Source organism: Scyliorhinus canicula, chromosome 2 (genome assembly GCF_902713615.1).
Source record: "Scyliorhinus canicula chromosome 2, sScyCan1.1, whole genome shotgun sequence".
NCBI classification, from domain to species: Eukaryota; Metazoa; Chordata; class Chondrichthyes; order Carcharhiniformes; family Scyliorhinidae; genus Scyliorhinus; species Scyliorhinus canicula.
Genome location: NC_052147.1, coordinates 192,024,046 through 192,037,290, shown reverse-complemented (window position 1 = coordinate 192,037,290; position 13,245 = coordinate 192,024,046). Strand labels below are relative to the sequence as shown.

Genomic DNA, 13,245 nt, shown 5'->3' with positions numbered 1-13,245 from the left:
TTAAAGGGGCCACGCTACCATATAACCCTAGTCTTAACAATAGGTTTTATTGAATGGGGTTTGTGCAAACAAGGCCTAAACATTTTGAGAATTTGCTACAAAGGTGGGAGACAGCGATTCAGGATAACATAACAATGTTTTTGTAAAAGGAAAGTATAGTTATCACAAACCCTTAAAGTTTACTATCTGTGGCTTAAATTTCTTAGAGTATCTACACAGTATAAGCTTCAAATGTACAAGGGGAGAATTACTTGGCAGGAGATGTCTAAAAATTCTTTGAGAGGTCCAAAGGAGCATTACTATTTTCCCAGTCTCACATGAAAAGTGAAAAATAATCTTTTAGGGCATTGATCCATTTCATCTTTTAGCTTGAGCTGACAGGAAACACATTGTGGCTTACTGCTCAGGCCACTGTTAAAATGGTGCTGGGTCTGGAGCTTGCCAGTAGGTATGTGCTAAAGAGCCTTAATGGCTTTGTCTGGGTGTCCTTACTGTCAGTGCAGTTGACCGGGTTATAATCAGCAGTGGTGACCTCCTGCTGGTTTCAGGGCAGTGAGTAACGAAGGCACAATTTCTGACTAGCAGTTGGGATTAAATTCACTCCCACGGAATCCTATAATTGAAATGCGATTCCAGGTTTATTCTGTTTAAAGGGCATAGATCAATTAATAGATCCAACAGAAGAGAATATTTGTAAAAATGCAATTTTCCTTCTTTATTCTAACACAGTAGGTTATGCCTGTTTCATTGGCACGATGACAACAAGTGGCTCCAATTTGAGTGGATCTTGTAAACTCACCTGCGACTGACACACAATAAGGAGTTCACTGGGAAGGGATTGCATCTTCTTATCCCCTTAATCAAAGGTGGAATTAAAAATTATGAAATGACTTCCAATTGTTGATTACTTAAAGGATATATTCATGCCAACTCAAATCAATGCAACACATTCAGTGAGCTTAGTGAGCAAGAATGACTAGATTAGTTGACCATTTTTCTAACCTGAGGAGTCTTTACTGTATTATATCTATTGAAGGCCAGGTTTTGCAACAAACTTCGGATGTTACTTGAAACCAAAGAATAAATAGTCAGAATAATACAGAACTTGAATACTGCTGAAAAGTGAAACATGTTGCTAAAGCCAGTGCAATGTCAGGTATGTACGCTGTACATTCCAACAATTGAATAATTGATTTAAATGGCATGTTACTTAATATGATAATCACTTAGTGCCATAAGTAGGCTTCAATGAAGTTACTGTGAAAAGCCCCTAGTCGCCACATTCCGGCACCTGTTCGGGGAGGCCAGTATGGAAATTGAACCCGGGCTGCTGCCTTATTCCGCATTACAATTCAGCTGTTTAGCCCACTGTGCTAAACAGCCCCTCTTCTTCACTAGTTCATAATAGGCAGGAAACAGTTTGGACACAACAGCCCATGCTTACACAACAAAACAAAAGTATGTGATTTTGTGATTTGGCAGCAATTACTGAACAATCCTGAGTGTGCTAATTGTTTCATTAACCACCAATTTAAGATAATCAATCAATCTCGTAATATGGTTCATTTATGCTTCCTAGAAGTGACATACATTCAAACACAGGGACCCATTCTCTGCAAACAACAGGAATGTTTTCAATCCTGTTATCCTTTTTGAATTATCCAGGAGCCTGCAGTTCCCCGTTGCTTTCTCCTTGAAAATGCCTTGGCCAATCAGAGTCGACTTGCCAATCAATTATTACCTTTTTCGCCTTGAGTACAAATTGTTAAGATCGTTTGGAATTTGGCATTCTTGTATTTGTCCGGATGAATGCAAGATGAAAAGCTTTGGCAATGTGGCTCCCGTTTTAGCATTATTCAACAGGGATTGGATTGATTAATTGGCCTTCATTGGAACACAATTGGCGCAATTGTTCAGCCTCGTTATGCTATCGCTCAAGCGAAACAAGAGACTAGCGGAAGAGGCCAAAAACGAGAACTACTCCAGGCGCTAGAAAGTTTGTGATGTGGGCAGAATCAGGATCTCAACGTAGTGTGGCGATAAACCAATTATCATCACTTATGCCCAATTTCCATATAATTAACCGGAGCCACCCCATATCCAATTGCCTCCTGTGATTCAGCGGCCTTCCCAGCAAGTGCTCACACTGGCGCTGATTAGTACTCCTGTTTAGAAACGTGAACGTGATGGAAGGGCTTCTGTGGAATGCCAAGGAGGTAAGTAGCCATCTTTGCTCACAGGCAAAGAGGCCATGGGCGCTGGGATTGGCATCCTAGCGCTTGGTGGGGTGTGAGGGCCCCTCGTATGGGGATGGGGGATGGAGGGGGGTCGTCATAGGAGGGTGGGGGGGGGGTGTTGGGGTGGGCAACAGGTCGTTAACCGCTCATGGCATCACCATGCCAACCCTGGATTGTGTGTACCATTCCAGGGACAACCGTTGTCTCTGTCCATCTGCCCCAACGACCACCCATAACCCCCACTGACTGCTGAAGCCTCCGGCCTTGCGGCTGAAGGCTATTGCTGTTAGGGATTTGTCAATCATGGTTAAGTGAGCACTTTACACATCCCAAGTGGATTCCTGTGGGTGGACGGGCTGTGTAGCATGTGGGAGTCATTGCCTAGCATCCCAATCACACCTTGCTGCTTGAACACTGTGCTTGAACACTGCAGTAGGCAACACCACACACGCAACATCCGAACATCCAGGAGATGGGACACAGCTTCGGGGACATGTCCATAGCCGGAGGGTGGATGAGTGCCATGGGGAGTGGGGCGGGTGACCGGAGAGATGGGCAAAGGGTCCAGAGGTCAGCCCGTATTGCGCAAGAAAGTGACATGGCATCATAATGGTTGCGCAAAAAGGTATTTAACCCACTCCTGATGGTGCTGCCCCCCACCCCCAAACCCCCACCCCAACTCCCACCCTCTATCTACCCCTCCACACCCACCGCCCTCTCCCAGTGCCTTCAGTGATCCTTAATGTGCTTTGCATTCCTAGCTCTACTGCTACATCTGGGTGTTTGCCTTTGATGCACATCAGATGTGGAGACAGCCAGCTGCTTACCTCGTCCGTTGGCCGTTGATGCCCTGCCGGGCGTCCTCTGGGGGCTCTGAGGTCGGAGGGCTCCGGCTCACTTGTCAGCGGCATATGCACAGCCGTGCCGCCCTGTCCTGTGTTCTGACTTCGAGACGCAGCCTCATCAGTGGGGTGGAACGCGGGGGAGCTGGTAGCCATCTTCCCCACCCCATGGGATGGGTCCAGGTCGGCATTCAATGGCCCGGTCGGTGCCCAGTGGGCCCTGGGGTTCATCTTGGGACAGAGGGGCAGCTGGTTCAAGCCCCGGCTGGCCATGCATCATCTGGCTCTGCCAGCACTGGCGGCACCCCATAGTCCACACCATCATGTCAACGCCCTCGGCGATGCTCCTCAGTGACTGGGACATGCTATGCAGGGCGTCGGCAATGCCCACCTGCGACTGGGACAAGCTCCGCAGCACCTCGGCCATGCCCAGCTTAGAGCAGGACATGTCTCACCGAACCTCATCAAGGTCGGCCTGGTACTGGGCGACATCTCTCAGCAAGTCGGACATTCTGCCGTGGCCCTCAGCCATGGCCGTCACCGACTGCGCAACGTCTTCGGCACCCTCAATCTTGGTGCCGGCATCATGCACCAAGCTCCCCACTGTCGTCGCCACCCTACCAGTGTTGGCTTCGAGGCCATGCATTGTTGGTGCCATCTCCTGTGCCCGTAGTCTCTGGGACTCCTCCAAGCAGTTATGGATCTGCTGGAGTGTCGCTGACATCTCCCCCTGAATATCCTACCCTGCACCCTATCGCCTACATCAGCTCCGAGTACCTCTGTACCACAGGCTCAGCATCATGCTGGGTCCCAGTGGGGTCCTGGAACCCAGCAGCCCTCCGATTGCTGTCTCGCCTGGGAATTCCTGCCTCCACCTGATGTGCATCATAAGCAATGTGGTGCTCACCAGATTGTACTCAGAAGCCTGTCCATGAACATGACCCTCCGAGGTGCGTGTATCTGCGCTGGTGGAGATTGGGGATGACAGCTGTGCCACGACTATAATGGTTACATCCTCAGAGCTCTCCTCCGAGGTGGTCTCCTGGGAGACAGGCGAGGGGCCGGTCCGGGGTGGGCTGGCACCATCGGCTGCAGGACCTGTGGGAGAATGGACATGTGGTTAGTGGGAGGCATGGGTCATTCAGTAAGGCAATAACAACTCAGCTTTGACAGGACACCCCGGATGGATCCCCATGGTTCCTCACCCCTGCGGCTTTGCCAACCTCCCCGTGGCTGACTGTTCTGTCGTCGGCCACCCCAGTCACCTCCAGGGTCCAGTCCTCGAAGGAGGTGAGGATTCTTAAGTCCGGCACCCCATCGCCAATCTGGGCCCTCTACCGTCGATTATGGGAGAGCTTTCCCTGAGACGGATCATTAGCCACATGTGTGATTCACAGTGGTGTGGGGTGGTTGTGAAGGGAGGGTTGGTAGGGTTTGAAGGGGGAGGGGGTGAAGGAAGTGTTGGGGGTTGCATGGAGAGTTGGGGATGGAAGCTCCCTTGAGGGGAGGAACGGGGGGTGGTGGGTGGGGTGGGGGGGTAACGTGGTGTCTACTCACTCATGCTGCCACGTGTATGTGTTGATCTTTTTCGGCACTGGAAGTCAGTCCGCCTGGTCACACTCCCCGAGCTGACCGCTGTCGCCACCTCATCCCAGGCAGCACTGGCTGCCTTGTGGCAGGACATTCCTCCTGGCCTCTATGGCATCTGGCAGCCTCCCAGGTCAGCATCCCCGAATCTTGGTGCCGGTCTCCTCACTGCCATTATTGCGAGATGGCAAGTGTAGTTTAAGTGCTGCTCGACCTTGTTAGCGGGGGGGGCTGGCGAGCACAGTCCTGGTGAATCCGCTGGCCAGCCCTCATTTGTGGCGAGAAGCCCGTGAAGCCTCGTTAAGTGGACCAATTAACGTTGAATAGCGTGGCCGGCCTTGCTGGGCCAAGCGCCAGAAAGCTCACAGCAATTCCCGCTCGCTATCACACTTCTAATTGTTTCCGGAAAATCGCGCCCAATACATTTGGAGGTCTGAATGGGAAGTTCTCTGCAAAACTGTGCATTTTGGTGTTTTATCAGGAAGAATGCTATTTTCTTTAAGGCAGATTAACTTTCATTTGGAGTTAAAAGTAGAAATGATGATTTGTTTCATATTCAGAAGACCAGATTTTATTACCAGTTATAAAAATGCTGTTATTTTGTCTTACTTTTAGCTCTTATGATAATTTTTTATTCTGCCATGAAAATATTTACTGATTGTACACAGAACAGCAACCTCATGCTCAGCTTTTATTCTGACTAAACCTAAGCCTCAGGAATAAGAATAAGGTGACCATACTGGCAGTGTCTCTAATCGTATTGATCGGTACATTCAATTTGGAAAAGGCAGCACTGTGGTTCTCAAAGGTATGCCAAGGGGATAACTGTCTGGCTGTGATGTGCACAGGGATTCTAAATACTGAATAGTTCAGTGACTCTGTTAGAGAAAATGCTTTTTCTACATTTTCCTTAAGTGCCCTGAGACAGTAATTCATAATTTTACTCAGAGCTAAAAAGTTTCACTTACATAAGGCAGTTTATCATATAAGTGCTCATTTTCAAGTCCGTTGCTTAGCTATTATTTCAATAGCATAGAACAAATGAAAAATATGTATATGAAATGTACCTTACTGTTAAACTTGGAAGCAGACATGAATAAAAAGGCATCCAAATGGCCTCTGAGGTGATCTATGATTCATTTAAAAAAATGAAGGCCCATTTAGAGATTAAACTTTCATTGTATTGAGATTGCCAGATTTATAGAAACAGGCTCTGAGAATGAGTCTCTGATTAATCATATGGAATAGTCCGGTTTATTTAATTTGTGAAATTATTAGAAATTGCATTTACATCATATTTTACTGCACCTTAATGCAGTTTGCTTTCGGTGGCTGGTCATTCCCTTCTGTCAGAGACCTGCTTTGACCTTCAAATGTAAATTGATTTATTGCACAGGTAAAACAAGTAACTGCATTCTGGCTAGCATGAACTAATTATTAAATGAAGTGCTCTTGTTGAAGCAGAACTTCAGTTGCTGGTGGAGCACCATCTTCAGAAACAGGAGCAGCCGGAGCAGGATTACTCTGAAAGTGACCCCAGCTGTCTAGATGAGCTCAGCCCAATGATGACTGAGTGCTGTCACAGCAATGGAGCCCCTGCTTTCTTGGCAGACACGGACTGGGGCCCCCTCAACTGCTGTGAACACATCAGCAACCAAACAGGCATCAAACTGCTGCTAAATGCCGAAGACCACCCAGGCAACAGCTCTATTGGTGGTAAGTCAATGGCAGTCCTAGAATTATTGCTCCCATCATCACTATATGTAATCACCATGCAAGTTTCTTGATGATTCCATGAGAGACTAGGCCATCAAAAAGCTGAAACCATTTCTCATCAACCTATTTGTAGTCGTGAAGTAATCAGATTGTAGGAATCTCTTGTTCTGCAATGGTGCAACATTTTCAAATGCTTTCAGTAACCTATTCCTGTATTAAAGTTTGAATACAGTTTTCTGCTTATGCTTTCATTTTTCATTCTTGTGCAAATGAATAAAAGCCATATTTGAGGAAGATTATTGAATATCAATGCAGCACAAGCACTAATAATTAACAACTTTGAAGACATTGTATTGATTTCCCCTATCAACCACAGTTGCTACAATAAAAAGTTTTAAAACAATTCATATATTAAACTGGGAATTGTCAAAAGCAAAAGAAAAGTAATTTTTCGATGGAGAATGTTACTCATGTCTCTAGTATTCTCCATAAAAGTTATAGATATGCCACATCATTTTTTAAAATGTTGATTCAGATTATTTTTTCGCTGATTGCTGTGTAACAAGGCAGAGGCTATTACAAACAGGTTTCAGATGAGGAGATAGTATTCATCTTCACACCTTGGGCAATAAACTGGTGGAATAGATGCTAATGGAAAAGTGAGTGATGAAGGTTAAAACTACCCCTTCTGATCATGTAAAAAGTGACCAACCATTTTCATTACACTTCAAATGACTTGCAGTAAATTCAATAACCAAGCTCAGTTTGGAAATTATCTAAAGCGAGATGAAGTCTAAAGAACAGTGACAGTAGCATGTGAAATATTCCACTTTTAAGGATAATACCTGGGCAGTAAAGGGGGTGTACCTTTACATTCAAAGCACCCACCTCCTGAAGCCTTAGAATCAGTTATTTTCAGTTTGGTTTCAAGTGAATGAACCTCAATGCCGGTAGAATGCTTTGGAATTCCTTAAGGGTTTAATGGGAATGTTTAGGGCTACTTTTAAAGCAATTATTTTAAAGCAATTTTTTGCTTTTGCTGTTAGCAGTTGCTTCCTGCCAAGCTTTAAAACCATGATGTTATTTTTATTAGCCTAGGGTTAAAATGTCTCTGAGTATATTCATAATGTGCTAGCATTATATCAAATCAATATATTTCAACTCTTGGCATTTATTTCTGAAATGCTGCACCCTTATGATATTCTTATCTTTCGTTAATATTCTCAAGAATGAATGCTAATCATAATGAGTAATTATTAAGTCTTATTTTAATTTATTGATTGTTCACAACTCATTACTTATTTCAATATTGGGAGTAATCATTACTAATCAATTAATCATTGCGCACACAGTTTCTGTGGTTCAATTGTGTGAGCTTATACGAGTGATCTCTCCTTAAATGTCACTGAATCATACCTACAGGATCTCAAATCCATGCAGCTCTGTTGTTTTCCCAGAACTTCCTCAGCTATACTGAGTCACTCTAAGAGTAACATCATATCACTATACAGGCTAACACATATGTCTTCAAACCTGTATTCTTTAAGTAGTGAAAAAAATCGACTGTACGCGCAGCAAGGCAAAAAATATTGGCAGAGAACTAGAAACATGTTTGTGTGTGCTGATTCAGGTAGACTTTCATAATGTCTTTTCTCAGTTTGTAACAAAATGAAAATCTCACTGATTCACACCGATACCTCGCAGAGGAAAGTCTAACTCTGCCATGTTGATTAATAGGTCAGTCTTTTACAGTGTGCAATATGCTTTAATTTTCCTGATAAACTCACAAAACTCTAATGAAGTAAGTTCATAGTATTTGTATCTTTCAAATCAAGATTTCTTGTATCAATGATTTCCGAAATTAGGACCAACAGGAACTTTCTGAAAGTATTTGAAAACAGAAGTAACGTTCAAAATTAAGACAAACGGTATCAATTAAAAATATGTTTGCATAATGGGAGTGATGCTTCATATAAGCATATTTCATGCAGTATAGGTACATTTTATCAGTTTAATTGAGAAAAACATGCTGCAGTGTACTACTGAAAAAAATATCAAGACGACAAGGTTTTCAAAAATGATTTTTTTAAAAGTCTGTTCATAATCTTTATACCAAGAGGAAGGTAAGATTATACAATAATGCAAATCAAATCATTGTCTGTCCCTTTTACACTTTCCTAAATAACCAATTTGTTTTTCCTCACTAAATCATGACATTTATTTTCAGCTACTTCACCACAATCAACATTCAGTACAATGAGGCCTTTCTCACTGACTGTGGAAGAAAGGGCTACACAGTGCTTCTTATTTTGCAAAGTGTTGAAATAAAACATGAAGGCACTTCATTAATGTTTGTTGCCAATTTCTGCTTTCAAACCCTGCATAAGGCACAGCAAACCTTTCATGTTCATTGACACTGCAAGGATGTTGCATCTTATAAAGCAGTTCATAAGTTTCAGGAAAGGAAGAAGAAAGGCAGGTTCAATGGAATCAATTTTAAACTGTCCTCTCCTCCTCCCCTGTCCCATTCACTCAGCAGCCTGCCAGCAGTTCAATACTGGCAACTTAGCAAAATTATTGAAATGAGATTCACATTGTTCACCACCCACCCAATGGATGCGATTCTCCAGAAAAATATCCACGTGTGCTAGAGAGTGGTAATTGGCACAGGTTTCCCAGCACCCAGCCCAGCAACACTATTCAACATTAATTGGTCCACTTAACTAGGTCTCACGGGCTTCTCGCCCCGAATGTTGTCTTGCCAGCTGATTCACCAGGATCGTGCTCGCCAGCTCCCCCCCCCCCACCTGCTAACAAGGTTATGCACCACTTAGGCTAACTTTCTCAGTCAACTCCATCTAACTCGCAACAATAGTGCCGAGGAGACCAGCCACAAGATTCGGGGATGCTGACATGGGGAGGCTCCTGAACGCGGTGGAGGCCAGGAGGGATGTCCTGTTCCTCCGAGGGTCCCGGAGGGTGAGCCACAAACCAGCCAGTGCTGTCTGGGATGAGGTGGCAACAGCAGTCAGCTCAGGCAGTGTGACCAGGAGGACCAGTGTCGGAAGAAGGTACCGACCTACAACGGGCAGCACGAGTGAGTAGACACCAATGTTTGCCCCCCTCCCCCCCCAAGAGAACAACCCCCCCAGGCGACCTCCAGCCTGCCCTTCACCCCTCTCCCACAACTGTGAACCATGCGTGTGGCTAATGATGCCGTCTCTGTGTCCCCTCAGAAAAACCTCTCCCATAATCGGCGGAAAAGGGCCCAGACTGGTGGTAGAGTGCTGGACTTGAGAATCCTCACCTCCTTCAAGATGCAGGCCCTGGAGGTGACTGGGGTAGCCGACGACAGGACGGTCACCAACACGGAGGCTGGCGGACGTCGCAGAGGCGAGGAAGTACCGGGATCCACCCAGGGGACCTGTCAAACGTGAGTAGCGATTGCCTTGCTTGCTGACCCATCCCTCCCACTGACCACATGTCCATTCTCCTGCAGGTCCTCCAGCCGATGGCACCGGCCCATCCTGGGCAGCACTCTCACGTGGCCCCAAGGCGAAAACCTCGGAGGAGAGCTCCTTGGATGCAACTGTTATAGTCGTGACACAACTGTCATCCCCACCCTCTTCCAGCGCAGATACACACACCTGGGTGGGAATTGTTAGTGGGCAAGCTTGGGGGGCACAAACTGGTGAGACCACACTGCTGATGATGCACATCAGGTGGAGGCAGGAACCCCCAGGTGAGACAGTAGTTGGAGGTCTGCTGGATCCCACGACCCAGCAAGGGTCGCAGCCAGATGCTGAGACTCTGGAACAGGGTTACCCGGAGCTGATGTAAACGAGAGGCAGATGTCAGCATCACTCCGGCAGATCCATAGCAGCTTAGAGGAATCCCAGAGGCTACGGGCACAGGAGATGGTGCTGGCAATGAGTGGCACTGAGGCCAACGCTGCTAGGGTGGCGACCGCATTGGAGAGACTCGCGCACGACGTCGGCACCATTAGTGAAGGTATCCAATTCGTCGCACTGTCGGTGACGGGCATGGCTGAGGGCCTATGCATTACATCTGCCTCACTACGGGATGTCACCCAGTACCAGGCAGATCTTGATGAGGTTCTGTAGGACATATCCTGCGGAGCTTGTCCCAGTCGCAGGTGGGCATTGATGAGGCACTGCAGAGCATGTCCCAGTCACTGAGGAGCATTGCCTAGGGCGATGACACGATGGTGCGGACCATGGGGAACTGCCAGGGCTGGCAGAGCCAGATGATGCAGGGGCAGCCGGGGCTTGAACCAGCTGCACTTCTGTTCCAAGGTGAACCCCCAGGCCCTCTGGGCAACGGCCAGGAGGAGGGGCCGCTGAGTGCTAACCTGGACCCGTCATGGGGTGGTGACGGTAGCCACCAGCTCCCCTGAGTTCCACCCCTCTGATGAGGCCGTGACTCGGGGTCAGCACACGGGACAGGGTGGCATGGCTATGCATGTGCCGCCAAAGGGGCAGCACGGTAGCATGGTGGTTAGCATAAATGCTTCACAGCTCCAGGGTCCCAGGTTCGATTCCCGGCTGGGTCACTGTCTGTGCGGAGTCTGCATGTCCTCCCCGTGTGTGCGTGGGTTTCCTCCGGGTGCTCCGGTTTCCTCCCACAGTCCAAAGATGTGCGGGTTAGGTGGATTGGCCATGTTAAATTGCCCGTAGTGTCCTAAAAAGTAAGGTTAAGGGGGGGGGTTGTTGGGTTACGGGTATAGGTTGGATACGTGGGTTTGAGTAGGGTGATCATTGCTCGGCACAACATCGAGGGCCGAAGGGCCTGTTCTGTGCTGTACTGTTCTATGTTCTATATTCTAAAGTAGAGCCGGGGCTCTCTGGCCCCAGAGGATGGCTGCCAGAGGCATCAAAGGCCATGGGACAAGGTATGCAGCTAGCTTCCTCCACCTCAGATGTGCATCCTGATGAACACGCCTAGACGTAGTGGTCGAGCTAGGAGGGCAAAGCACATCGAGGATCACTTAGGGCACCAGGGGAGGGGGAGATTGGGTAGGAAGGGGGTGAGTGGAGATGGGGGGCTGAGGGTGGGGGTGGTGGGGGTGAGGGGGTGGGTATGTGGGGGGGGAGGGGCTGCACCATCGGGAGAGTGGGGATCTATGGAACAAGAATGAAAAACAAAGAACAATACAGCACAGGAACAGACCCTTCGGCACTCCAAGCCTGTACCCATCATGATACAACCCATTGAATGATAAATACCCTTGTGCACAACCAGTAGGATGTCTCTGTCACTTTGTTCCTCAATGCATCATTGCGTGCAGATGATAGGTATTAGCGAGCACTCAGCAGGCAGACAGGGGACAGACAATGGCATAGATTGAGGAGCACCAGCTCTCTGTGGGTTATCATCACCCGCTGCCCTTGACAGTGACAACTCAGTCCCAGCACCCTGGAATTATGTGACACATACCCTGGAAGGGTGGGAAATGGGGCTGGTGGATAGGTAATGTTGCGACGATGGACCAGGCCCCATACTAAGTGAATCAGGCCAGTATGAGGGCCTCCGTGGCCCTCCGGGCTAGCTGGACCCTCACTGCTGCTGCCTGCCTGCAGCCTCCGGCTCAGCCTCCCTGGCCTTGTCCTCCGGTGCTCCCTCATCATCTTCGTCTCCCTCCTCCTCCTCCTCCTCCTCCTTGGAGGTGGCCACATGTTCCTCATCATCAACCTCTAGCTCGTCGCCCCACTGTTGTGTGAGGTTGTGGAGGGCACTGTAGACCACCACAAAGCGGGCGATCCTCTGGGCGATGTATTGCAGTGCACCACCAAAGCGGTCAAGGCATCGGAACCTCATCTTGAGGAGTCTGATGCACCGCTCAATCACAGCCCGGGTGGCTACATGGGCCTCGTTGCAGTGTTCTGCGCTTTGGTCTCCGGCCTCCATATTAACGTCATCAGCTAGGTCCTCAGCGGGATCCCTTATCCTCCAAGAGCTAACCGGCTACTCTGGGGTGCGGCTTGAAGAGGGCAGGGATGACCGACTGACCCAGGATGTAGCTGTCGTGCGCACTCCCCGGGAAGCGTGCACACACATGCATTATCTTCATCTGTTGATCGTAGACAAGTTGAATGTTGAGGGAGTGAAGTTTTCTGTTAACATAGGGCACCACAAGATGGCCCGGTGAGCGCAGGGCAACATCCAGTGGCATCCCTGCGATGGCGGAGAAACCTGCTGCCCGGGCATACAGGGCATTCGTAACCTGCTGGATGCACCTTGGGGCTGTGGCCTGTGAGATTGCACACAGCCCTGGAATGACCCCGTGGCTAAAGGTTCAGGGCTGCAGTGACCTTGATGGCAGCGGGAACAAGTGTCCTCCTCCTCCACGTGGTACCAAGTCCACGAGGATATGGCTCAGGTGCCGCACCATCTTTTTGTTGTGACCAAACCTCCAGTGGCATGCCCTCTTCGGCATCTGTTCAAACGACCAGGAGCCTGCCTGTGTCCCTCCCTAGCCTGATGGACGGCCGAGTCCTCAGGGTCCGGCACATGGGCCACTGCCTCGAGCATCTGCAGACACTGCTGCTGTCACCGTCTCGCTGTCTGCCACATTGCGTAACACCAGCACCACTAGGGCAACCTCTGCTTCCAACAAATCTGCCATAACGCTCAATATCTGTGAAGAATTGGGAGAGGGTGTTCGACTGACAAACAGCAGTGGCTCCCATGATCCTTCTATTCCCCCACTGGGCAGCACAGTAGCACAAGTGGCTAGCACTATGGCTTCACAGCACCAGGGTCCCAGGTTCGATTCCATGCTGGGTCACTGTCTGTGCGGAGTCTGCACGTTCTCCCCGTGACTGTGTGGCTTTCCTCCGGGT

The 13,245-nt window shown here is 48.4% G+C and overlaps 1 protein-coding gene across 4 annotated transcripts in view; it reads left to right on the top strand.

Annotated features, from left to right (window-relative positions):
* ppp1r1c (protein phosphatase 1, regulatory (inhibitor) subunit 1C) overlaps nt 1–13,245 on the top strand; it is a 158,833-nt gene that overhangs the window by 107,776 nt on the left and 37,812 nt on the right. For 2 of the 4 annotated variants that reach the window (XM_038789240.1, XM_038789239.1), the window contains exon 5: nt 6,131–6,382. The exons of the other annotated variants lie outside the window; for them this stretch is intronic. In XM_038789240.1, coding sequence (XP_038645168.1) covers nt 6,131–6,382 — 252 coding nt within the window. The remainder of the gene's footprint in view (nt 1–6,130; nt 6,383–13,245) is intronic. 4 annotated transcript variants of the gene reach the window in all.